Here is a 26,591-nt window from a genome sequence, read left to right on the forward strand (position 1 = left end):
GCAGACTCTCGCTATGAGGCATGTTTTACGGGGGGGAATCCAGTGAAATTATTACTGGTTTTAGCGCATTGTGTGATTCTTCTCTCCAAAAGCTATTGCCGTTAAAAAAACAAACGAAAAAAAAGGACAAAAAACAGGGGGGTCTGGGGGAAACATCTGAGTTTACATGGCGTGTACGAGACGAGACGCTGATTGGAGTATAAAGAGGTTTGTTATTGTATTGGTCAGTGTCAAGCATCATTCTTAACCTCCCTCCAGTCCACACAGCCCCAGTCTCTCTCTCTTTCTCTCTCTTTCTCTCTGTCTGTTCAGTACAATTAAGCCACAGGCATGAAGGCAGGAGGACAGGAAATACAGACATTAGCATTTTAAAATAAAAGATAAAAAGTAATACGTAAAAAATATTCAGAGATATCTGTCTTAAACAGGAATGGGATAATTATGGGGGACACTGAAGTTGTTGTTTTTTTTTTTCTAGAGAAAACCTGTGGTCAAAAATTATGTGTTTCTCTCTAAGAAATGTGGTTTCTGTTCCGCTGTGGAAACCAGAGCTTTGGGTGAAATTAGATGTGTACATGTTCAATTTAAATCTAAACTTTTTTAACTCAGCAACACAAGGAGAGCATTTAGCACGATGCTCAACGTGTTTTAACGTTTCTTACGAACGCAAGTCTTGTTTCCAGTGAGTTTGAGCTTATGTAGGGTGAGACAGCAGGTTTTTTTGGAAGACTAGAATTGAACCTTTTGACACATATGTGAAAAATAAAAATGTATGCGAGTTGTAAAACTGATATTAGACTGTCCCCACAGTGAAACAAGGCGGAGGCAGCGTCATGCTTCGGGGAGAGTTTTATTCAGTGAGGACAGATGGACGGAAACAGAGCTGGCCCCAGGCATACATGCTAGTTAAGCATCTGCTTAGGGCCCCACCACCACCACTAGCAAATGGCAGCAACAGTGTCATTTGCTTGTATTTGTAGTGATAGATTTACACCGTCTACACTTTCTGTTACAAAATGTAAAAACAAAAGATATTACACTTTTTCACTTGTTTACTGTAAGTTCAGTGTTTGTCTGCAGATGTTACTTTCAAGTAGTTCAATGAATATGCCACACTTACAGCAAGTACTGCTCTGCATTTCAAAATGCTAATTAATTGGAGCATCTTTGCTTGTTTGCTACTATTTTCCCATAATATAAGTGAAGTGATCTGCTACTGTAAATAGTATTTTTGTAAGGAAATATTGACTTAAAACAAGCTCCTATGTCTTGCTAAAGATTACTTGTAGTTTGGTTTTGTCTTATTTCAAGTGTCATAAGGTATTAGCACTAAAAGACTAAAAATACTTAAGATTTTGTGTTTTTGCAGTGTAAGCTAATCACAAACACTAATATCAATATCATACAAGCATAGTCTAGCCTAGGAATGACATGTTAGTACGAGAGGGACCCCAAATTAAAATCTGCGTAGGATCCCCCAAAAAGGCTTGTGCCGGCCCTGGACGGAACTAAATATGCAAGAGTATCCACGAAAAAAACAAGAGCTAAGACGAGACAGTGACCCTAAACAAACTAACCTAAATGAGTTTCCTAATGTCGCCGTTCTCTTTGACAGAACTTGGGCTATTTTTGCAAGGAACCGTGAATATACTATGTGTCTAAATCCGCAAAACTTCTCAAAGAATGTATTTATTTACAACTTATGTTACTTTGTCTTTGCCAATCACATAAAATCTCATTGAAATACTTTAAAGTTTTTGGTTGTTTACGTGACAACATGTAAAAGAAACACTTTTTTCTGGATAGAAACTGAATCTTTGTTTTATTTTGAAGGCTGCGATCGGAAGTCCCCCTGAAAACCCTGCTTGGTTGTACAGTGAATCGCTCAGTGTGTGTGTGCCGTTTGAGAGCGTGTGTTTCGGCTTCCTGCGCGGTGTCCGCACACCGTCCGTCTCGTCAGTGTAGATCGGCTCACCATGGCGGAAGGACGCAGAGAACAACCGCCTCATCCTCCCCTCTCCTTACCGCCAGCAAGCAAGCGACCCTGCCTCCGCCCCGCACCCAGAGGTCCCGGGCCGGGGCCGGGCCACGGCAGCGGCTCGCCCGGCTCCCGGTATCGCTCCCCGGAGTCTCTCTTGGACTGCGCCGCTAAAGCGGTAGCGGAAAAGTGGGCCTTTGAGAGAGTGGAGGAGCGCTTCGAGCGGATTCCGGAGCCCGTCCAGCGCCGTATCGTCTACTGGTCTTTCCCACGCAACGAAAAGGAGATATGCATGTACTCTTCGTTTCAGTGCAGGGCGGCCGGCGAGGAAGGTCCGTCGGTGGCCGCCGCTGGAAGTGGGGGGACGGGGTCCGGAGCTACAAACGCCGGTGGCGGCGCAGGATCTACCGCTGGTGCAGCGGCTGCCGTGGGGGCAGCCGGAGTAGTGGGCACGGGAGACGGACTCCCTTTCCGACGGGGGATCAGGCTGCTGGAAACCGGCTGTGTGGAAAATGTTTTGCAAGTCGGTAAGTGGAGTATAAAGTATTTAACAAAAAAACAAAACAAAACAAAAAACATTTGCTGGCACACAAACCGAGGAGTGTTTCCGAGTTCCTGCCGCTGCTGCTGGATCTTGTCAGGGGATGATTGATGGAAGTTTTTCCGCTATCGCAGAAAGTATGCAAAGCGTCAACTTTGAACGCGTTTCGGACCACACATGCTTCGTGTTATGGTTCACGCTTAGCAGACATAAAAGGAGACAACTATGGCCGAAGTTTGAGCTAACACTGGCCAAGAGTGGGGAAAATGAAACGAAGATACTGCTGTTCGCTAGCTTAGCCGACCAGCTGCTGTTTAAAAATTAAAGGGGCTTCCTATTGTAGGCTACCTTTATATCCTGTAGGTATCCTGTTCACTTTGGTGGGTTTTGTCCACTTTTGCTGGGTTTTTTTTAATGACGTTAAAGGGGCTTGCTTTTCCAGTAGCGGAAGGTGTTCTTTTTTCGACTCTCTTCCTCTTTGGGTGTCCTCGACCGGAGCTGTCCGGAGCCGTAACCCCGGCAATGAGGAGGAGGAGGCGGAGGGGAGAGGGAGGAGGAGGAGAGCTGACAGACGCGGATACAAAAGCAACCGACGTAAGAGCGTCGGGGCTTTATTTTTTTATTATTTTTTTCTGTTGTTTCGCAAATTACTTTTTCTCAGCTCAACTTCGGTTGAGAGTAGCTTAGGGTGGAAACAAAGGCGGTTATCGGGTCCCCCTTATTATGATTAATCCAGGATTAATCCGAGAAAAAAAAACAAATCCCCCCTCAGATTTTTTTTTCTTCGGTTTTTGCTTATTTGCTGGATGGACAAAGAGCGCTTCGTCGCCTGCACGTCACAAAACAAACAAACAACAACAACAACAAAAAAAAAACACCGCCACCGTTATCATTGGAAGTTATTCTGATGGTATAATTAAAGTTAACCTAGTTGTTGCGGTGTTACATCTATATTTGCTAATCGGTGCGCTCGCCCGCAGCGCTCCGAGCCGCGCGCAGCACAAAGGCTTTCCAGTTGAAATGATCGATAAGCGTCTCGCATTTCCAGCGCTGCAGAGAGAGAGAGAGAGAGAGAGAGAGAGAGAGAGGCTGCTTTCAAACAAAGGGCCATTCCGCAAAGCTTCAGCTCCTTCCTCTCTCCCCCTCCACCTCTTCTTCATGCTCAGCAACAACTGAAACCCCAGACATCAGGGAAATTGGTGGCATGAAACCGACGGATAGTCAAAAACAGTCTTCATATGGTTACCAGGAGGATTTTCTTTTAGCTCCCCCTTCTTCTTCTTCTTCTTCTTCTGCTCTGGCCATATGGTGAGAGAGCCGCTGGAGCTTTTCTGGGGGTTTCATGTTGCTCTGAGGTATCAAGAGGAGGGGAGGGGGGAGCAAAGCTTTAAACTGTACCCGCTGCCTTCTCTCCACAAATGCTGGATCTAATTGCATCTCATAGATGCTCATTGATTTCAGCCCCATAAGGGCGGGGGGAATAGGGGAATACGAAACAGCGACTTAAGAATATTAACTCGAGGTTTGTTTTGGAATGTGGTCTGGCTTGATCTCGTTAGTTATTGCAAGTTTGATCCTTTCCAGTGTTGTGCAAGAGTTTGGAGTGGAGCAAAGCTAAGGTTGCCCATAGTTAATTGCTTACATAACCACTTCCTGTGCCTGAAGCAGGTGAGGCAGCTTGGACGAATCTACATCAAAAAGCTCTACATCAAAATGATATCCGCTCTCCTGATGATTTTTGATATTTTAATTGTTTCTATCAGCAAATAACTAGTGAAATGTTAGGGTTCCCCCCCCCCAGTTATTTAAAATGTTACCAATTCTCAAACCACACACACACAAAATAATAATAATAAATAAAACTTAGGTTATGTAACACATAACCTAGAGATATCATTCCAGTAACACAGTAGGGAAATTTAGGTGTAGTAGAAGCAGCAAGTTAAATATAGACGGAGATACTTTCAGCTTAACGTCAGTAAAGTGTTAGCATGTTAGCATTATGGAGTAATGCAGAGTTTCCCCTCTCCTAGCTGTTGGTCTGTCAGCTGGCTGAAACGAGGCTCATTCAGTTTCTCCTCACTTGCGAGGGCAACGTTTTCACTTGTTTTTAGCCATTTTTTTTCTTTTTCTTTTTTTGCTTGTTACAATTAGACAGTAAACTGTGTTGGTACTTAAGAAAAGCCATAGCTCGTTCTTTTTCTTTTAAACTAGAGTAGGTAAGCTACAAGAAACATCTGTTAAGAAGCGGCCTGCAGGGTTGCTACCTGAAAAGCTAGCTTGTTGTTGTGTAGCTCCACTGGCAGCATACTGGAAAAAAGTGACTTGATTTAGCAAAATAAGCAGTTTAATTTACTACTAAAACATTTAAAATTTTGCTATTTCTGCTTGAGATGAAAATACCAATAACAGATGTGATATTTTATTGTTACTGTAATAGCTTTGTTTAGCTGCAGCAGGAGTAATTGTTGCTTTTTGTGTTTTTATTTAAAAAAAAAAAAGGTTAAATCATGTTATCCAAATTGGTTTAGATGTAGAACTGTGAGAATGAGATCATCTCATTCCCAGACCACAACTGAAGGTTTGCTCTTTTCAGTGTAGGTTTTGCAGTCTGTCTGTATGTGACATGAAGGTGGGAAGTGCTGATGGTTAGCGTAACATGGCGTGCAACGTTTGCACAATGTTTGTTTTAGTTTATTTTGGTCTGACAAAGCAGGCTGCTCACTCCACCAATTAACCATTTTTCATGGCTTTAAATCAAACGTCTGAGGGCGCTTCAGCCGAGAAAGCACAAGATTCCATTTCAATGGAGGGAAGTCTCGTTCTCAGAGCAATACAGTCATCATATCAGCTGGCGGTCATTTGGATCGTTTGGCGTTTTTGGTCATTTTGCACCCAGCTTTTTTGAGTATGAAAAGAAATGGTGTGCCAGCGGATACTTGACATCCAACATGAAGATGTTTCGTACTCGCTTTGACTGACAATTATTGTCATTTTCCATACTCTACCCGAAGTTTACTTCTGGAAAATATTCTGACTCCCAATAAGTGATATGCACCTGTTGGAGGAACGTCAGTCATCTGAGGTTTGTTTGGAAGATTTCACACGTCAGCTGGTCAAAACAAGGACCAAAATGAATGGAAATATAGCGCAGTGTTCAGAAAGTAGTAAACAATGATGAAAATGAATTTGAAATGTTAAGATTTCTGATATATCAGATGTTAATTCAAGTGCATTCATGTAAAAACAGTTTGTTTTACAGGTACAAATTGAAGCGATAAGGTTGTAACAAGTGGATAGGGAATTATTATTAATTGTTAGGGTTTGTGTAGCTTTTAGGGTGTTTGGGAAATATTCTTTGCTGTGAAAGTGGCTGGATGATGACATACGAGAAAGAAAACACACCGAAGGAGACGGATATTCATCCGTTTAAAGCTAATGGTTTGCTTCTTTATTGATGCAGACATGGCTCCATTTTAAACTAGACGTCCGATATGTTTGCGGAAGATTTTGACCCGTCTTGATTTCCCTCTCAGGAGCCCACAGGGTTGTCTATCATGGGTTCACCTGGTTATTTTTTTGCTGCTCCTCACAGCTATCACAAGCAAAGCAGGAGCTCCAGTTCCCTGCAAACCCATGCTCATCTTTTGACTAGCCTTTTGCTCCGGTTTCTCAGAACTGCGGAGCCTCCAGCCAGATTCTACAGTGTGTTTAGATTATTTTTTTTCTTTAGCAGGTTTCACAAAAAAAAAAGAAACAAAAAAAAAACAGATGTAGCACTTAAAACAAACTCTGGGGATGGCGGTTAGCCGCTCGGTTGTCTCCAGCAGCTCAACTCTGTTGGCTTTTAAAGTCGGCACCTCAGCCCAGATGAGTAATAATGAAATCAAAATGAGTCACATAAGCGCGTCTTTATCATCAAAGGCGTCTTTGTATGCGTCAGCCGTACAGAAATGATTTGGCTGAGCATGTTTCTTATTGCTGCCCTCCACCCTCGCCCACATTCCGGGCAAAGGTCTCCATAAGTCGGCCTCTTTCAGCCGCGATAGAGACGGATCGGAGGAACGTAAGCCCATCAGCGACTCATTGGCCCATGTGTTCTTAATAATCCACTCCTACCCCCAAGTCATAATTAGAATAATCAAAGCAAAGCGTGATTGTTTTTGTCACACACAAATGCACGCACACACACACACACACACACACACATAATATCCACAGTCCCCCCTAACCCCATCTCCTCCCCTTTACCAGAGCCCTTATAAAGTCCTCAGAGAGCAGGAGGAAGGGATATAACTGGCGTGAGGGTGGGGCTGCAGGGGGTTCCTCAGCTTTGAGTCAAGCGTTAGGATTATTGGGTCATGCTTTGTTACCCAGCTGTAGAAAAACCCCTTGTTCACAGACAGACAGGGGGATAGTGGGGGGAGCGCGTCGGGGGTCATCGGGTGTACGCGCTTGTCGCCGTCTCAGACGTTAATGCTGTTCCGGGTGTCTTCTGACGCTTTCTGAAACCTCGGTGACTCCGACGTAGTGAGGTGTAATGCCTAGACGCTGAAGTTGCAAAGTGCAAAAAGACGCTCACAGAACCGTCTCCAACCCTTAAAAGGTCGAGGTTATTGTTCACTGATAAACATTCGTTAAAAAGATAGAAGTTTTTTTCTTTTCTACGTTTTATTTTTCGGTTTGATGAAGGTTTTGGAGAGCCGGCCTGTCTTGCCAGCATTTGCCGGGATGCAATAATATCCTGGCAGGATGGCCGCGGGCTTCCTCGTTTGCAGAACTTCTGGTGTTCGTCTACCCTTTGGTTTTCTTTTTTTTTTTTTTTTTTTTTTTTTTTTTTAAGAGCATCTTGTGACTAGACCCAGACCGAAGGCAGAGAGCTCATCCTCGGTTGCCTCATCTCCCATCATTCCTCCTTTCTGGAGTCTCCACTCCTGAATCCGCTAACACTGCTTACTTCTCATCTCAGCTTTGCAAACTTTGTCTCTTCTTACAAAATTTGTGTGTCTGTATTTATGTAGTTTTAGTATCTGCTCGTCTCTTGACGTTTGCTTCGCCTACTCGGCATCACTAACCACTCAAACTTGGATCAGACGGCGTCCTTGAGGCTTGTTAGTTTGTTCGAATGCCGCCTTTTTAAGAGGTTCCCTCCGTGTTTCTGCCTTCTGGTTGAAATCTTCATAGTGGTTTTTTTAACAGGAGGAAGCTGGGAATAATCAGTCATGACTCTGAGGTCAAGCGGTTGCCGGCTGCAACTCGGCAGTGTTTCCACACTGTCGGGATGTTGGCTCATGCGCTTCTGGGTAACGGTGAGTAACTTCAGTTTAAAGTTGACAAAGCGCTGCCTGGAGGATTCAGAACGTTTTGATTTCCCATCCGCCAAACCTCGCCTTCGGTCGTCTTCATGTTCATGCATTATTTTTAATAATTTAAGCCAAAAATTGATTTTTTTTCTTAGTTTTCTTTAAAAGAGTTGCTTATATTACAATAAAATCAGATGAAATCTTCAGTCTCTTATAATGTAACATCAGTGTCAACAGCCAAGAGAAGTTTCTAAGTTTTGAATACCTTCAAGCATTTGAGCTTTTGATCCATAGCTGAGCTTTCAGCCTCAACATGCAGATGATTTCCCCCACAAATCATAGATTTCCCCAACTGGACAAATGTATACAACAATTTAGATTCGTACCAGCACAACATGACATATTTTGTTCTTGCCGTCTTCATCTGGGACCTCTTGTTCTTGACGCATATTCTGGGACAAATCTTGTATCTGAGAAATATGAAGCTGCAATAATATGGACCTATGAAGCAAGTGAAAACTTATTTCTACAAAAAAAAAAAGACAAATCAAAATGTGTAATGCTGATAAATTTGCAGTGCCTGGCCTAATTTGATAAAGGTCCAGCCAACTGGTGCTTGTAGTCTCACACTTGGTGAAATGGAGATCACCTGAGTGCAGTATGTCTCATGTGGGTGGAGTGTAAAGACGCCTGTGTGTTTAAGGGTCATTCACTGGTTAATTTCTGGCTACTGTTAAAGCATAAAAGACAAAGGAGCACTCTGAGCATAAGTCAGGAGATGGATACAAAAAACATCTCTTAAGGTACTGAACATCCACTGGAGTTGACTTAAATCCATCATCTGGAAATGGAAAGAATATAATCACTCCGTTTTTACTAACCTAGTGACTGCGCAAGAAAGAGGCCAGGTCACCATGACTACGATGAAGGAGTTGCATGCTTCAGCAACTCAGATGAGTTTACCAAAAGGCATGTGGGAGACTCCTTGGCCTTATTTTATTTTTTTGATGAGACACAAATTGAGCATTCTGGCCATCAGACAAGACACCGTCCCCCACTGTGAAGCCTGGTGGTGGTGGTATCATGGTGCCGGGATGCTTCTCGTCAGCAGGCCCCGAAAGGTTTGTAAAGGTAGAAGGTAAAACGAATGCAGCAAAATATAGGGGAATCCTCCATTTGCAGTCGACAGGGTGGATGTTCTGGAGTGGGCTAGTCAAAGCCCAGACTTTAGTCTGAAAGAGAATTTGTGGCAGGACCCAACCTGACAGACCTGGTTATACAAGCATTTATTTTATGTAAAATATTTTCATTTGTCAGAAATCAGTTTTCACTTTAAATGTGTTTTTTTGTATAAATCCACATTTTGTTGAGCCTGACTTATTTGCAAAAGCAAGAAAAAGGGGCTCAACGCTTTTTAAGTGCTCTCTTTGAATTGACGAGAGCTTTACGCCTCACGCTTGTTGTAACTGCAACTCGGTACCAAACGGTGAATTTCTCCTGGAGAGCCTGTTTGTTCACTAACATGTCAGTGTCTGCATTTTACCCACTTAGCTCTCAGCCACACTCTACCGGTCAGCTGCTCTCCGACTCACAGAACTGGGGTTGGGGAGGTGGGGGGAACGGATATTTAATCAGCGTAATTAATTCCACGCCGGCCGAGCTCAAAAAGAGGCAATCGGTGAAACAAATCATCCCTGCATTCTTATTAGCTCTCAGAGGCCTGTGAGAGATGAGGCCATTAGGAGGAAGCGCTGATTTTATTTATTTATTATTTTTTTTTTTAAGCTCTTCACCGGCGGCCGCACCTGCACGCACACAAACTCGGGACTGCACAATTTCCTTATTATGTAAAATCATTAATCCGACATTTTTGTTTATCGACCACATTCGCTCGCACAAAACACACAAAGCATAAAGGCAGTCCTTTCACTCTCATTGTTGCTGCCATTTGATTTTTACTGACAGTTAAACGGTGAAATTCCCAAGATGTGAAACTGAAGTTTTGACATAACCTTGATTTATCAGAGCAGAAATTTGAATATTTTTGTGCTGGTGTGGGGGAATAAAAGCTCAACAGGTTCTCCTTTTGTTTTGTGTATATTTCGCTTTTGTAATTCACTTCTATTTTTTTTTTTTTTTAAGATGATCAACTTTTCACCCTTCCCTCTTGCATCATGTTTAATAAAAGCGATGCATATTTGTTTTTTTAGATTCTATTGTAGGTTTAGGGATTGTTGACAATGTCTTCCAGTAACATAACTACCCAGTAATATTTTACAATTTCTGTCAACTTAACTTAGCAAGTTTTCTGGAGAAAACCCAGCATATTGTTGTGTTTCTCTTGTTAAATATTTTTGATTATTTACAACTATGAGTGGTCAAAAAGGTCCAAATAATTTTATCTTTAAATTACACCTTACTTCCATTTAATTCGTTTTTATGCACACTTATCTGACCACTGATTAAACAAAAATAAAATGAGACAACTTTCAATTGAAAGGTAATTATTGGAGTCCTGTCGCCAAACTTTCTTGAACAGAATATGTAAACATATTAAAGGCCTTAAATCATTACTTGTCAAAATGTTCCCTGCTAAATGACAAAACAATTGTCCTGCATGAGTAGGTATCAGACAGTTAGCCCACAAAATGTGGAATGAATAACTGTGTTGTTCCTTTAACAACTAGTACTTAAAACTACATTGTTTGCTTTTTCTTTTCAAATTTGGTTGTTGGTTTATTTCTGGGCAAGTAAAAATTAACCTCATTGCAAAAAGATGCACGTTTTTCCAAGATGGGGGTCTTCTGTGTTTTACGGCTTCTGGTTATCCTTCTGGCCACTTCATGGCACAAAAAGTTTGGACGCCGTCGCTTTAGAGCAGCGAAGAAAACAGAAGTCACCCGTCTTAGTTTTGTTTTCTCTTGGATAACTTTGTTCGTCCTGCATTTACTCACTTCTTTTTTTACGGCGCGCGCACTTCCCACTGCCGTCACTACAGAGAAGTCAATATAATTAGGCTTTTTGACGCTAAGAACTTTATGCCTTAATACAGTGTGGCTCGATCCGTCCTCTTCCACACGCAGGCTTCCCCCTGCTGTTTGTGCTTTTTGTTAAAACCTGACCTCAGGTGTTTCAGCCACAGTTGCCGCCTCAACCTTGTTTGCTGCAGCAAGGGAAAAAAAAGGAAAAAAAGCGCCGTTTCCCCTCCTGCCGCTGGTACAGTTTGCTCAGCATCTTTTCTCTCCCCAAAGTGTGTATGAAAGACAAACCCAGAGCAAACAAATACAGTTTTACACCACCTTTCATGTTTCTTTGGCCTACCTATCTCCTGTGTTTGTGCAATTATCAGCAGAGATCAATGGCGTCCTTGGTCTTTTAGCTCTTGAAGCCGACAGCCTCCTGTGTTCAGTTATTGCGCTGCTCCACACCTGTCTTTTATTAGCTTTTCGAGTGTGTGAGTGTGTGTGTTTACCGTGTTTGTTGTACGCCTTCGGTTCGCGTCTTTGAGAGAGGCCGGATTGGAAAGGGGACAGGCTTTCAGACCGGCCTATTATGCTCCAATTTGGTTATGATTGCCTAACAAATGTTGGTGGGAAAGAAGAAAAATTAGCAAACGTGCAGGGAAAGAGGGCGCCATTTGAAATGCAAAACCCAACTAAAGCAGAGGCCGACACATGATATGATCAGAAGGGAAAAAAAAAACAATGTGAACAAGAAATGCAAACTTTAAAACGCCAGATTTCATTATGCACAGCTTAAAATATGAAAGCACACCCTGGTCCGCACTAGGGGAGCTTTAAGATGGTCTAAAAGTTGGAAATTAAATATTTAAAAAGAAGAGAAAATAGTTTTATTTATGTTTAGCAGTCTGAGCTGTGGTTTTAGTTTCTTGATAAAATATTATAGTTGATACGAGTCCCATCAAAACGGGGAGGGAACATGCAAATGTTAGCCTAGCATTATAGCAAACAGAACCTGAGAAGACGAGCTGAACTTTTTTTTTTTTTTTTTAGAAATATAGAAAATTTAAAAAACTTCCCTTGATATTTCTGGGAATTAACTGCAAATGTAGAGTAACTTGTACAAACTGAATCACATCCATCCAAACACTTTACAAAATGCTATTTTTGTATATTGTAAGCCTTTGATATTGGCAACTTAAAGATTAATACCGTAATTCAAGTAAGGTATTAATCTTCACTGTGCATAGTCCTTGGGTTCTAATGTGTGGCTTCAGTAGTCCAGGGTCCCAGAAAACTTATGTGCATGTAAGATAAGTTCCCTTAAATTCCTGTCGTTTTCCATATAACTCACCCATCCAGTCAGGTGTTACCTATAGAATCTAGGAATGCATAATATTATCGGCATGGTATCGGTATCAGCTGATATTAGTTGTAAAATTTAATATTGGACATCGGCCATTCCGTCAGAATAATTCACCGATTTCTATGACAAACCATATAAAACACAGCAGAATGTCATGACGTTCCACGAAGTACCTAATCTGAGACCTGGACCAAGTGAAAATGTCAGCGGTGTGGAAGTTTTTTAACGTGTCAGAAACTGATTGCAGAACTGCCAATTATTCATTTTGAAGTCTTTCTTCCTTTATCTTGGATGTCGTTATAAAAACCCGCTGCCATTTTAATGTGATAACATGGTCCAGTTAGCAGTAGCACTGTAGCACCAACTTTGCTTTAGAACCTGAACGTTCCTTCTGTCCTCACTGAGCAAGCTGCGCTTTGTGTCGGCCCATCCGGGTTGGTTGTTGATCCATATGCTAATGCTTTCCGTCTTTCCTCTGACCGGTGTAAATTCGGTGCTTTAATGTCTTTAATGCATTCGAATGGCCAGTCACAGATCATAGATTTCAGGCACAGATAGTCGCCACTCTTTTTGTTCCCCGTCTGTACGAATACGCACAGGGGCTGTGTGTTGCAGCGAGTGTGTGCAACACATTGTAGTCTTTTCTAAATCCGAGCAGCACCGAGAGAGGCCTTCACGACAGAGCGAAACTGATGAGGAGTGAAATATGGATTATGTCTGGACTAGAAACCATTTCCATACCGTTTACTTGAGCTTGATCTCAAGAAATGCATCAAAACATTAATATTTTTCTCTCGCTATAGAATAATAATCTGTCATTATGTAGGTAGCTTTTTTTTTTATTGTGGTTACATTTAATGTTGTATTCAAGTGTAAAAAAAAAAAGTGAGATTCCCCAATGGGGACCGCTCAAAGTGAAGTGAATTTCCAGGTGGAGGAGGTTCTTCTCTTTCTGGCGCTGTTTGCCTCTATTCACCTCTGCCATCCTCTCTCCCCAAATGTGTGAATAAAGGTTTAAAAGGAAGCACTTAGTGCTAAAAGTATGAATAATCATATCAATTGGAGTCCAAGTTGCCTATTATAGTGATTCAGACTGTCAATGTGCATTAGCAAATGGGCCTGGTAGTTCTGTGTGGCTGAATAATTCAAAGTCCTCCTTTGTGTGAGACTGAAACGTGACCAGAGCACTTTTTATTTTTGCCCCTCCTCCCCCCCATCATCAAATGTCCTTAAACGTCTAAGCCATTCCCATTTTCCTTTACGGAAGTGGTCATTACGACTCAGTCAATTGCTATAGGCACACATTGAATAGCCGCTAATGTTCTATTGTGCCCTGAAGTATTGCTGTTCTTTCTGTTACAGGTGCAGAGTTGCTCATATTTCTCGAGCGTTTTTGGAGAGTTATGTTGACGGGGGAAGGGAAGCTTGAGCTGGATTTTTACATTTATTTATCCGCCGCGTAGTCGAGCAGTTTTGATGTATCTACAGTAGCAAGTAGTAGAAATACCGAAGTCGGAGAGCGCAGCGCAGATCTCATGCCCTCCTCAAAAGCGAGGTCTGTCTTGTGAAGTGCTACTTGGTTGTTTCGTCTGGTAAATGTAAGACTCAGCTAATATTATGGGCTGGGGAACATAAAGGTGTGTGTGCTTTTAGTTGAACTCTCTGTGTTTTTGTTTGAGACTCTTATTTTGAAGTCAAAAAGGAAGTTGTTCTTGAGTTTCTATTTCATGTTCAGAGAATGGGCTTATTCAGACTTCTGACTGTTCACATCACATAAACTTGGTTACATAAACTTTAAATAAGCCTCCATCCGTATTTAAAAATCATTTGCGTTGTAAGACTGTAGGTAATTGGTAACAAAATCACAAAAAACGTGGTGTAAACACAGAATGTCGGCTCTGGCTAACGTTTAGCTGCTAGCAGGGCGAAGAGTTAGCATCTGTTTCATAGCTTCTTAGCTTCTCTAAGCTATAGAGGGCTAACATGCAAACTCTTTGAGTTTGAACTTGTGTTAATCAAACTTGAAATGGGTGATTCCACACTGCTATATTTCTATTTTGTAAAAAAAAAAGAAGAAGAAAGAAAAAATACACGTAAGCTAAACATTTTAATCTCTTTTCTATCTCTTGAACCACCTTTGAGTATGAGGAGTGTCAAAACTGTGCTGTATTGTCTGGTTAAACCTGAGCAGGAGCATTTTACACCCTGATGTAATTTGTGAGGTTTGTTCTCTGTTATGTAAAACCAAATGAAGCCACTGTGAATCCTTAAACATTGTAGTTTTACTTCCATAAAATCATTTGTTGTCTTGTCCTGTCTCCTGCGTTGGACATATTGTTACAGATATCTGTCAAAAAAAAATCTCTTTTTTTTTTGTTTACCTTTGGCATTTTTAACAAAGAAAAAGTAATTTTTTCCCCCTTGTCTTCAATTCTGATTTATCATTAGACTAAGATGAATATTTATTGCTAAAGCTACATATTGGAGCTCTTAACAGCTTGTTCAAAGTACGATTGAGAGGTTTTTTTTCCCTGAGTGCTGTTTAGTCATATTGAATGTTTGATTGTACCTCCTTAAATCGGTCGGATCGCAACAATTTATTTTTCTTGGATTTCCTGCGATGCGTAGGCTTTCCACTTATTCTGACTCGCCTATCTGTTCCAAGAAGGCCTGCCGGGTCACGCTGCTCTATTGACGGCCTCTTCTTCCCGAAGCCATCAAGGCTACAATTGGTACAGTAGAGACACAGCTAATCTCATTGGATTGGATCATGAACTTTGAAACAAATATCTCCAGTTTCTCATTTCAGGGCGCAGCGTTGTGCTGCGTTTTCCACGATTCGCGTCCCTTTTCCCCTTTGCTCGTCCTCCCTGCCTCTCCCTCGCTGCTAATAACAGCACTCTGTGTGGTTTCTCTAGTGGAGAAGGCCTGCTATGGCCCATTAGGCTGGCGTCTCACCGCCAAATGAATGGTAAGATGACTGCGGAGGGAAGAGGGATAGGAGAACAGGAGGCGAGGATGAAAAAAAAAGGGACGGGGTGGAGATGGGATGGGATGGGTGAGAAGAGGGAGCAAAAGGAGACGGAGGGGAGGATGTGAGGGACTGGAGGGAGCGGGTGGGGCGAGAGGATGTGTGAAGTAAGGAAGACGTGACAGGAGGGAGGAAAGAGGATAGCTGAGAGGCAAAATGTAAGAAGTACATAACCAACCTGTCACCTCTGGCTCTCCCTTCCCCCTACGTACACACACACACACACACACACACACACTTCACAGTCACCAAAAGCCAAAGGGGTGGGAGGGACCTCATTAGGCTCTCAGCAGTCCATCACACACACAGGGAAGAGAGCCTACGGAGCTCTGTGGTAGGGGGATGGGGGATGCCTGCAGAAAAGAGGGGAGTTGAGGGAGAAATGAAATTGAATTGATAGGAGCAGTCAAGTGCAGCAACCCACACGCACACACACATGCACTCAGGGACATAAGGGACCAGCTCCCACCACACACACTCAGCCTCTCTCTCACAGCAACATGATTAATGTGGTCAACAGCCGTGAGGATCAGTCTGGCCGAGACCTCTCACCCTCTTATGTGCTCGTGCACACGCGCACACACACACACGCACGCACACACACACTCACACTCTTCTGGCTTCCCCACTCACACAGTCAGCCATCTTTAGTCTCCTCGCACCCAAACAAAGATGGCGGAGGCAGGTCTGCCACACGGGAGAGGTTATGCGGATTCAGTAGTCAGTAGAAACAGAACAAATATGTGAAATGTGCTGTCAAAGGTCAAAATGAGGTCAAAGGTCAACACTCTGTTGACCTTTGACCTCATTTGAAGCTCACAGACATTGAAAATGGCTAAAGAAGTGTTCTTACTTCAGTAGCAACTTCTGGACTGAAGAGTGTTGTCAGTGTGACGTCTCTTGCGGTGCATTCACTGATTGGGAAGAGGATTGGATGTTTGGTTTCCCACCAACCAATCAGCCATTGGGGCCTGATTGCCATAAAATTGAGCGATGTTTTCATTAATCTATACCTAGCATTAGCTTGGTAAGAACCAGCTCCTTGTTCTACGCTCTGCTTTGTGCAGAGAGTCTGGACTCTTGGCTATAGAGGAAAAAATTGCATACCGTTGAAGTTTTAAATTTTCACCTGGTCACTGACATTTGGCGGTGATGTGGAAGTTGTTGCGCTATGAAGCTTACCGGAAATTGCCTCCACTGTGAACAACCATGCTCCACTGCGAAGAGAGAAGTACAGAGCCAAATGAGATAGATGTTAATGTCAAATCAATATTTGGAAGAGTGGCCAACACGGACCGAATGGCTTTGTTCACTTCCTCCACGGCCATTGCGGACTACAATTTTAAAATGCAGCAGAAAATCAACATCATCATCACATCTCCTGTTCGCTTCGCTGATTGGTCCGGAGGAAATTCTAACCGAGCAATCCAACTCAGTGGGAGAAAACCCAAACAAAGGGAGATTACAAATGAGTGTAATTGCGTAAGAAGGCGATGGCCAGGCTAACCCGGCACAGAAATTAAAAAACAAAATGGGACTAATTTTCTTTGTTAGGAAAAGATACCTGCACTGTTACGTAAAGTGTTGAGCTGTTTGAAGTTGCTTCCATTCACAGGAAACGGGAAGGATGCAGAAGTCACTACTCATAAAATTGTACATTTTATGTATTATGCTTTCTCTGTCGCATGCTTCAGAGTGTGTGTATGTGCGCTGTTGGTCAAATGTGCGTATTTGCCAGTGGATGTAGTTTTTTCTGGTAGTTGTCATGGTGTAAAAGGATTAGGGGCCTTCACTACTACCTTACACAACATTCCTATTGTGTTGGTGTGTGCAGGGGCCCATCGGTGGAGGTTTCTCTTGAGGCCCTCCTGTTTTTTCTGAGGAGGAGCAAAGACCGCATTCACCATGTGTCCCTATGTACCCACCAACTCTGAATGCTTCTGTGGCCGCAATTTTCTTGCAGGAATGAGCTTCAGTTTTCACTTTGCGTCTTCTTCTGTTGGGAAAACACCAGCCAAGGTCCAAAAAGTCTTCACCAAGTTGCCTGATTAGATTTAGTCTTGTTTTGATTTTGAAAACGACTTTTCACACAGTTAAATATCGCCTCACAGAAAAAAAAAGGCACAAGGCGTGCTAAGCACTTTTTCTGCCACAGCAGCAGAAACCCAGCCTTTCTTTGTGTAAGTACTGAGGACTATATACTGTGTTTGCATAAATCAATGTTCAAAGTATTGTCTTATCAGTAGGATGAAACACCACCACTGTAACAATAGGATTAAAGCTGCACTTATGAAAGAAGCAATTAAATGCTATCTTATCTCATCTGCTTTTAACGGCAAAAAGCACTTTCATAATTTTTAAGTTTAGTCCTATACTTCGTCTTCTTCTTTTTTTTTTTTTTTCTTGAGTCATCTGCAAGTTCCTGCAGACGAATTTGTGGATGCCAAAGAAACCACCGCCGTATCTCTGTGGTTTTGTTATCTATACACTTAAGCTGTTAACATGAGATTCTCCTGGTATAATAACCTTGAGTAGAAATGGCAAAGGAATTTATTCAAAGAATTAAATAAACAAATATTTTACAGCAAAAACTAGATTCCTGTTTCTACTAAACCACTATATATATTTTGAAGTTGTCATGGTGAAGCTTGTTTTAATAGACATGTGGCTTGTGTCTTTATTAACTGTGAGCTTGGCTGGTGCTTCCTTTAATTTGTAACTTTTGTAAATGTATGTTTTCAGCAACCAGCCATTTCTTGTGCGATTTTTTTTTTCTCTGTAAACAGACATGCAGGTGTCGGAGTCTTCTTTTAGCTGACTGACTGGCAGAGTGCAGCAACAGGTGTGGAGGAAGTCTGAGAAAACTCTGGTCACCCTGCCAATCTCTCTAATTCTTAATTAAAAAGTGCTGAAAGTGTTGGAACGATATGATAGAAACTTTTAGTGGTTTTGAAACTGTGACTCTTTAAATTCTTGGCATACTTTCATATTGGTAAGCAGCTCCTACTGCGCTGTCTGGTTTTGCTTTAGTCATTTTTAACCCTTGTCCGTTTTGCAGTTGTTTAGATTAGTTCATTCGCTCCACAGACTTTACTTAAATAGAGCTTCAGTAAGCCCAATTATATTCTGTTTGCACTTTCTCTGACATTTATAAACAAAACCCACAGGACCTTTTTTTTTCTGGAACAGTTTCCCAGGGCAACCACTAATCTAGATGCTGGACAAAAAGGTACAAGTGGCAGATCAATGCAACCCGCACCATACCAATCGCTTGTACAAATGAGCCTGCTTTCAACCAGGAAGACTACACAAGTTTTTTTTAGTTTTTTTTTTGTTAATCTAAAATTCAATGATACAAGTCCAAACAAGTAATGCTTCTAAGTATTGTACTTTCAGGGTTTGCTGCGGGTTTTTCCCTTTGTTGAAGTACTAAGATGTACATCAAGTATGCAAAAATCTGATTTCTGGCTAAATGTTTTAGTCCGTATGTCCTTCCGTAGATCCCGAAGATCTTTGTCGAGACCAACAAACTTTTTTCTAATCTTGGTGAAATTCAGTTCTTCCATGTACAGTGGTTTGAGTAACTAACAGTGGAAGCCATGTTGAACGTTCATAATTAAGGAGATCCACTAGACAGATAATTTTGCAACTGCTTGACCTTTTAAGTATATTGAATAAATTAGTAGTAGAAGAAGGAGACGAGTGAGAGGGACTGCTTTGGGATTAACCACCATTTTTTATGATTACTCTTTGATTTGGTGTCCAACCTCTAGCAGTTTTTACCATCAGAGCTGCTGTTTAGCCTTAATTGACCCCTTTTTGATGTATCCCTCCCTTGTTCATTTCTTTGTCTTCCTCTGTCCACCGAGGCCTGACATTAAAAAAATTAAAGGGTTTTTGCTTTCCCACGGTTTCAAAGCCTTTCTGTATTTGACGGCAGCGACCGTCTCTGATAGACGGCTGATATGAAGTGTGAGTTTTATTTGAATTATTTTCTATTATATTGCAAAGTACTTTTCAATCAGTTGAATTGCTATGGAGAGAGAAGTTTTCCATCAAAATGAACGTGAAGCGCTCACTGCCAAACATGTCAGCATTGCTCAAAGCCATGTAAAGTGCTTTTAAATGAGCTGCCCTGTCTGCTGATTGACCAATTGAACTGTTCCATTGTCTTTGTCCTTGTCTTTTTTTAAAAATGTTATTTTGGGTTTACAAGTCAGCGGATTAGAAGCAAAAGAAGTAAAAACTAGAAGGTTGTCAATGGTTCCTTTGGGGGTTTTTTTCTATTGCTTTTAACCTATGAATCCGTTGCTGCACCGTTGCCACTGAAATGGACAAGACGTGGAGACATTTGTCTACGTTCATGACTACCTGTACGTACCACAACGTCCACACATCAGTTCAAATACAACTTACCTCCCAAACCTGAACAGTTTTCCCCCGAACCACAAACCGACTGCACAATCACAATTATACAACACCAAGTGACCCTGCCCCCAGGTGATACCCTAAAGGTTGGCACACCTTAGCATATACAAAGACCATTTCATCCCATTAATCTAAGGAAAGCCAACAGTTCACATCTTACTCTTTCAATTCCCTCCTTTTCACTTTCAGCTAAAAGCAAACTCACTTTACAATTTCCTCCAGTATTACAGGCTGCACTGTCAAAAACGATTCTCCTCGAGAGCCGGTGTTTCACTTAATGCCGAATCAGTTTGCATGAGGCAACACATAAAAATAAAAGCAACCCACTCTGCCCATATTCAATAGAGTTTGCTGTTCCTGCTTTTTTAGGGAGGTCCGCATCCTCGTATTCCATCACCGAGGTGAAACCAGGTACTATTTATTTTTATTTTTTTTTAAACTGTGTTGCCAGGTGACTCAGCTGGTTCAATAGACGGCAAGGCAATAGCGAGCTGAAGGGTGAATAATGCCTTTGACATCAAAAACCCTTGAAGCCAGGCTGGAGTCGTTTTCCAAAAAAGCCAAGAAAGGCCACAGAAGACCTGCTAGGAGTGGCTTTAATGCTGCTGACACTTAGTGAAAAGCTGCTGCTTTATCATTAAGGGGAGCCACATTTCCCATGGCAACAAGATACAGAAATGAATCTCTCGAATGAGGGATGCTCTTTTGAAATCCTGAGGTGCGACCCTTCCAGCGATCCAGACGGAAGAACAAAGGGGCTGATATCCTCTTGTGGAAGAAACCAGAGCTGCGAGGCTCTTAACTTTAAAAGACCTCTGGCCGCAGTAAATGTTGAGGCTACAACTAACATTGATAATCTAGACTATTCCTTTTCTAAAGAAAACAAAAGTGTCACAGAAACTAAAGCAGAAGTACAAACTCCTATATGTTTCAACTAAAACTAATAAAAAAAACCCCAAGTGGCTCCCTAATTAAAAAGCAGTTTTTTTTTTCTTCAAGTGAAATTAGTCAGTTTGGTATTAAATTGGGGCCTGATGTTACTTGGTTTGTCACATTGTTCATTGTGTTCATTGTGTGATTAGGGATGGTTGAGGAACAAAGGGCTAATAGAATCCAGCGTTTTAATCACCTCGTGATCCGGTGGAGCATCGAAAGTCTTTTGCCTTTTCTTTTGTCGTTGAATTGCTTGAAGTTCTAATTTTGCGTAATCGTTTATGCTGACAACTCAACCCTAAACTCCAACTGATGTTATGGCACATTTAGCCGCCATTGCACTTTGGTCTGATGTAGACCAAAGTCTACATCAGACCAAAGACTTTGGTCTGATGTAGACCAAAGTCTTTGGTCTACATCAGACCAAAGACTTTTGGTCTGATGTAGACTTTGGTCTACATCAGACCAACTAACTGACTACATCTAGTCTGACTAACTAGATGTAGTCAGACTTTGGTCTGACTACATCAGACCAAAGTCTACATCAGACTTTGGTCTGATGTAGACCAAAGTCTACATCAGAACTTTGGTCTGATGTAGACCAAAGTTCATTTACAAGAAGAGCTTTTACTTTTATAAAGATTATCCTTGGAAGCTCAGAATTGCATTAGTATTAAAGATTATCCGATTCATTTTAAGGTGATACACACACAAAAAAATGGAATGCCTAAGAAGTGCGTGCATATGTCGGCTTCATCCACAGAGGCATCTAAGTACTCCGTACTACACAGGTATATTCTTACTTCCTTTCGGCCCCTTTCTGTCTTTGTAGTCAGATGTGTTTCTGGTCCCCAGTGCATTGTGTCAAGGTTGTCTGCTAACTAAAGGGGAAGTTCCCTTGTTCATCTGAGTCTTCTCCCTTAGGTCCTATATTTAAAATGACCTCTTCTTTTGTCAAACTGTGAATGTGATTGAACGTCCGTGGATAAACTGCTATAACTCATCTTTCTGTTTAGTTTGAAGCATAAATAGGGTAGTGTTTATGCCTAAACATAAATGTATATGGACCTGGTGTACTCCTCGCCCTGAAGCTCAAAAACGCAGAACTTGTTTTGTGTCTTATGCTCTTGTGTTTTATGTTGTTCCAGCATGGACTTATAAACCACTCCAAGTTCCAGTTCTACATTATTATTTTTTTTTCTTTCTTCTTCTCGTTTCAATAAAAATATGAGACAAGACATTTGAGTTGCAAAATCTTATTACATTAAAATTCCACCAGATATTTATATACAAAGTACAAAGGGACACATTTTTTTCATAGTTTGAAATAAAACTAATCTTGTTTCAGGTCAGTTATGAAAAAATATGTCTATTTTCTAAATGTTAGAATAAATATATGTAGCTGCTTACAGTCTGGAAATTCTGGTAGTAGTTTTCCTTCCATTTGCTTGGGACCGTTCTTCCTGAGAGAACTGGTTCGACAGAGTCGTGAACGCTGCCTTGATGTTACGCACCTTTGTCATAACCACCTCGAAACATTGGCTTTGTTATCAGTAAGCCACTTTGTGACTAAATTGTTGATATATTTAGGGTATTTATCCATTTGGAAGACCCAAGCTTGAACTGCCCGGTTTACATTTCTGAATGTTGCTTCTATGTTTCCATATGTTGTTCTTTCTTCATGATGAAAAACACCAAGACCTATCTGTCATAGTAGGGATGCTGTTCTCAATCTTCAAACATTGTCCCTCCAAATGTTAAAAGATTCAACTGTAGCTTTATCAGACCACAGATTGTGTCTCCAAAAGTGGATGGTTTTGTCTCTTACTGTATTTACAAACAATTCTTTTAAAATTCATTTTGTAGACATAGCTCAAGAATCTCCCCCCCGCCCCCTCAAAGTCCTCCGTTTCCAGTTGAGGATGTTTTTGCTCTTTAAAAGTTTCTTTACTTTTAACACAGTTCTTGTTGGTCACAATAAAAAGAAAAAGCTAAATCCGTCTCTGTGATCTTAGAAAATTCTTGAGAATGGCTCAAAGCAGACCTGTTCCCTAGACGAAAACATAGAAAAGTGCTGAACACCAAAGGAGAAATAGTCGTCTCTGTCCTTTTACTGTCTGAAAGCTTCCTGTTATCTGTTAAGAGGCTGATTAGATCAAACCTAAGTGCCCCTGGCAAGAAAATTGGCTCTGATCAAACTTACCCTGGACCTTGAGCTACTTTTCAATTGGCAGAGTTTGTAGTTTTTAATGTTGGGAGGTTTTTTTTTTTTTTAAACAGCCTCATTTTTTCTCTCTCTCCCTTATTCCAGAAGCGTGTTTAACGTTTCATTTTTTAAAAATCAGATCCAAACTACATGTGAGTTTTCCACTAATTGAAGCAGAGCAGGCAGAAACATAAGAGCTCACAGGCCCACATGCAGTGCTGTCGCCGAGGATTCTGCTCCGTCTCTCCGAGCTCTATTCATTAATTCATTTCTTATTGGGACAGAGATAACAGGATTAGTCCTCCAACCATCCAGGAGTCAGCAGGGAGGAAGGGGGACCCTTTTACCCCCTTCCCTCCCGCAGACAATGGCTCTGTGTGTGCACGTGATTGTGTTTGATTGTGACTTTGTGATTGTGTGTGTTTGTGTCCTTGCCAGATGGGACCAGTGCCTCTTCAAACTCTCAAGCTCTCATCTTTCTTCTTTTTGGTTGGTGGCCAATCATGTAGTCTCTCTCTTTTTTTTTTTCCAGTCTTCCAGTGTGTTGGTTTCCGACGGTGCTGTTGGCAAAACCGAGCACAGCAGTGATTTTTACCCAAACGTGTCTTTTAAGTCATGTTTTTGGGTAAACTTTTCAGATCCCGCCACACAAACATGTTGCTGTGGTATACTTTCTTTTCTTTCTTTTTTAAGTGCGTTGTTTATGGAGACGCATCAACCGAGTGACTAATTTCTAATCTGTTTATTTGTAGAGCTGCCAATACCAGTTGTAGCTTATTTCATTCATAAACGAGCAAACAAAAGGTGTAACATTTTGCGCAACAATATTTACTTGAAAACTACTATCCTATATTTAAGTAGGGATTCTTTTACAGTTTTTATTCAAGACCATGCATGTAAACAAGTCTTAGTTTGTTCATTTCTAATATGCTTTCTGGATTACATACCGACCAATGCCTGCAGTCTTAAACCAGTCAGAAGCTGTCATTGCCACTGTAAGTATCTTACTATTTCCTGGTTAGGCAGGAAATGGCAAATAAGACAATGTAAGAATAACTACTGCATGTTCTAGAAATGTTCCATCTTCTGGTTTGCTCTTGGACTTCTTCTGACTTGCTGCAGGACTCTCCCCCTTCCACCCAGCCCCTCACCGCTCCCCCAGCCCTTCCCTGTCTCAGTTGAGACGGACTCAATTGCCTCTTCTCCCTGTCACTGTAGAGAAACTGGATGCATTCATCCCAGGAATGCAAGCACACATCACATTCTTACGCACAAATGTACACACATTCTCACAACCAACCCTGCCAGCTTCGCGGGTCATTGTATTTGGCACGTGGCCACTATCCGTCCCCAAGTTACACACACACACACACACACACACACACACACACACACACACACACTCGTATAAACACACACGGAGAACATGCGCTCGCCCCCTGCCTGACTCCAACTTTGGCAGACATCTCCTGCTGAGTAAGGAAGCCCTCCCTCTTCTCTCTCTTGCTCCGTCTCTTTTTGCCTCTCCTGCTGCTTTTAGTACCCCGTTCCCCACTTTGTCCACGCCGTAGGCTCATTTTTGTCTCGTCCCTCTCTCTTTTTTTCTTTCTTTCTTGCAAATTCTCAACCCGCAGAGAGTGAGCAAACCCCAGGCACTTCCATTCTCTCCCCGTTTCCCGAAGCCAGCCTCCGTCCTATCAAATCCCCCCGCCTCCCTGAAGGTGCCGTCAGCTGTATCGCCGCGCCGCTAAGTCCCGCTGCGTGCTTTCGAATTGACACGTCGTAACTGGATGTGCCAACTTAAACCTTGGCTATTAGTCATGTTTTATTCTCCTGTCGGCAGTAATGTCTCAACAAATAAGAATGAGAGGTGGGGCGCGAGGATTCATGACGCCGCTTTTAGCTTTAAGCCCACGATGGTTGTTTCACAATGGAAGGTACTATATGCAGTTGCCCAATGGCCTTTTTGTGATTCAGAACTTAATTGTCTTTGGCTGCCCTCATGAAACAGGAGGGAAGCTTAGGAGGGATGAGCAAAATGGGCAAAGAATAGCAGGGTTAGGATCCACCAAGCATTCACCTGATTATGGGATATGGAAACCAAAAGATGTTTGAGTCAACAGGATAATAGTCAAGTAGCTCTTTCTGTACAATAGCTACTCCCATGTAAATAATATAGATAATAACTATATTTGCAGCTTGTGAAAAGTAAGGCAGACAGTGGTAATTCCTTGTTTTTCTTTCTTTCAGTGTAGCATTGTCCCATCTGGGCCAGTTACTAGATGTTACAGTCTCAATGCCTATGGCTTAACTCTGGTCTGACTTCATTTGATGTCTGTAGTTACTGTTTCATGGTCCCTTGCCCACTTGTTGCTGTATGGTAGTCACCTGGCTGAACAAAGGCCAGAGTAGTTTTCCGTTATCTGAAGAGACGGACAGGTTTTTTTCTGTTTGAGGGTATTTCCAATCAGGAAACACACAGACAGACATAAATGTGGAAACTACTGGCCACTCTTATGTTTTAGCTTTAAAACTACAACCTACAGGCAAGTTAGACTGATAATTGCAGGATTTAGCTGAGCATGTATCCTGATGAATCCCACAAAAAGGTATTTCTGGGTTAATGTTTGTTTCGATTAGATTAAAACTTGTCGAGCTTTTATTCACACCATCAAAGCAGCTTCCTGACCAACGCAGGAGACGAAGGGCCTTTGCTAATGATCGGCCCTCCTCCTGTATCGTAGTCTTACGGTTCTTGAAGTTGTTTCTTATCCCGGTCCCTTGAATGAAAGTTGTTTGGAGGTTTCTTGTGTTTGGCCCCATTCTGTAGGTTTTCTCTTGTACCCGATGGTCACAACTCTCTGTACTTGCTGACTTTTTTTAAGGGTACTGTTTTCTTTATACCTGAAAAGAAGTGGGGGGGTGGGGGGGGGAGAATGGAAAGCATGCATGTTTGCAAGTGTGTGTTTCATTGCCATGCCAAGGACAAGCAAGCCTGTCCAGTGCCAAGTGGTGCTAAGCCAACTGGCTGTCGTTCAGGCTTTTGTTTTGTGCAGTGCTCTGTATTCAGGCTGCAACACACATTGTTGTGAAGAGTCTTTCAGTCAGTCACCTCTCCAGCCCCCCTTTGCTGCCTTTGTGTGTCTGTTTGTACGTCTGCGCTTTTGTGTGACAGTGACCTTGATGTTGCAAGAAAACCAGAAACACAAGTGGGCTGAGAGAGAGAATTAGAAATTAAACCCTGCTGCGTGTAATTACCTCCTTAACTGTCTGCGGTGTTGGACTTTGGGCATGTCTGTGGTTTTTCGTCTGTGGACACAGCAGAGACATGCACGGGCCACCGCTGCGGTTTATTTCAGACAGCTGCTGTCTGCCGTCACTGCTCCGCAGCGGCACGACGAGGAACTGAAAACGTCACTCATCAGTTTTGTTTCAGCTGCCAGCTTCTCTCCATCTCCAGGGCCGATCAGTTGCGTTGTCCGGGTCGCCGGAACACAAACGTAAAGCGTTCGCTCCTGTAAGGATCAAACGAGCTCACCGGGATGAAACGAAACGGACTTAAACTTAGCAGTGGGTTAGACTGGTGAAATCGGACTGCACACAAACCATGTGAGAAGTTACTTTTAGAAAGAGCGAGTCGTCAGCAGATAACACAGGAAGGCTCTTGCCTATTACTGTAAAGGATATGCTTTTGCACATCAAGGCTACTGTTTTCAGCTAGCAATAATAAGTGTGCAAACTTGATAAAATAAGATACTTTAGACAATTTGAAATGACTATAACTCTTATCTTTGTTTAAAATATTTTTAAAACTAGTGATGCACGATTGGCTTTAACATCCGCCT

General features: G+C 42.0%; 1 protein-coding gene across 2 annotated transcripts in view; it reads left to right on the forward strand.

Annotated features, from left to right (window-relative positions):
* Positions 1 to 1,679: 1,679 nt before the first annotated feature.
* The window catches only part of zswim5 (zinc finger, SWIM-type containing 5), a 65,566-nt gene continuing 40,654 nt past the window's right edge, over positions 1,680 to 26,591 (forward strand). For both annotated transcript variants that reach the window (XM_014999599.2, XM_014999600.2), the window contains exon 1: positions 1,680 to 2,505. In XM_014999599.2, the coding sequence (XP_014855085.2) occupies positions 1,977 to 2,505 (529 nt within the window). In that variant the 5' untranslated portion in view covers positions 1,680 to 1,976. The remainder of the gene's footprint in view (positions 2,506 to 26,591) is intronic.

The sequence above is a fragment of the Poecilia mexicana genome, unplaced genomic scaffold (assembly GCF_051168715.1).
Source record: "Poecilia mexicana isolate PSO_F unplaced genomic scaffold, ASM5116871v1 scaffold_17, whole genome shotgun sequence".
NCBI classification, from domain to species: Eukaryota; Metazoa; Chordata; class Actinopteri; order Cyprinodontiformes; family Poeciliidae; genus Poecilia; species Poecilia mexicana.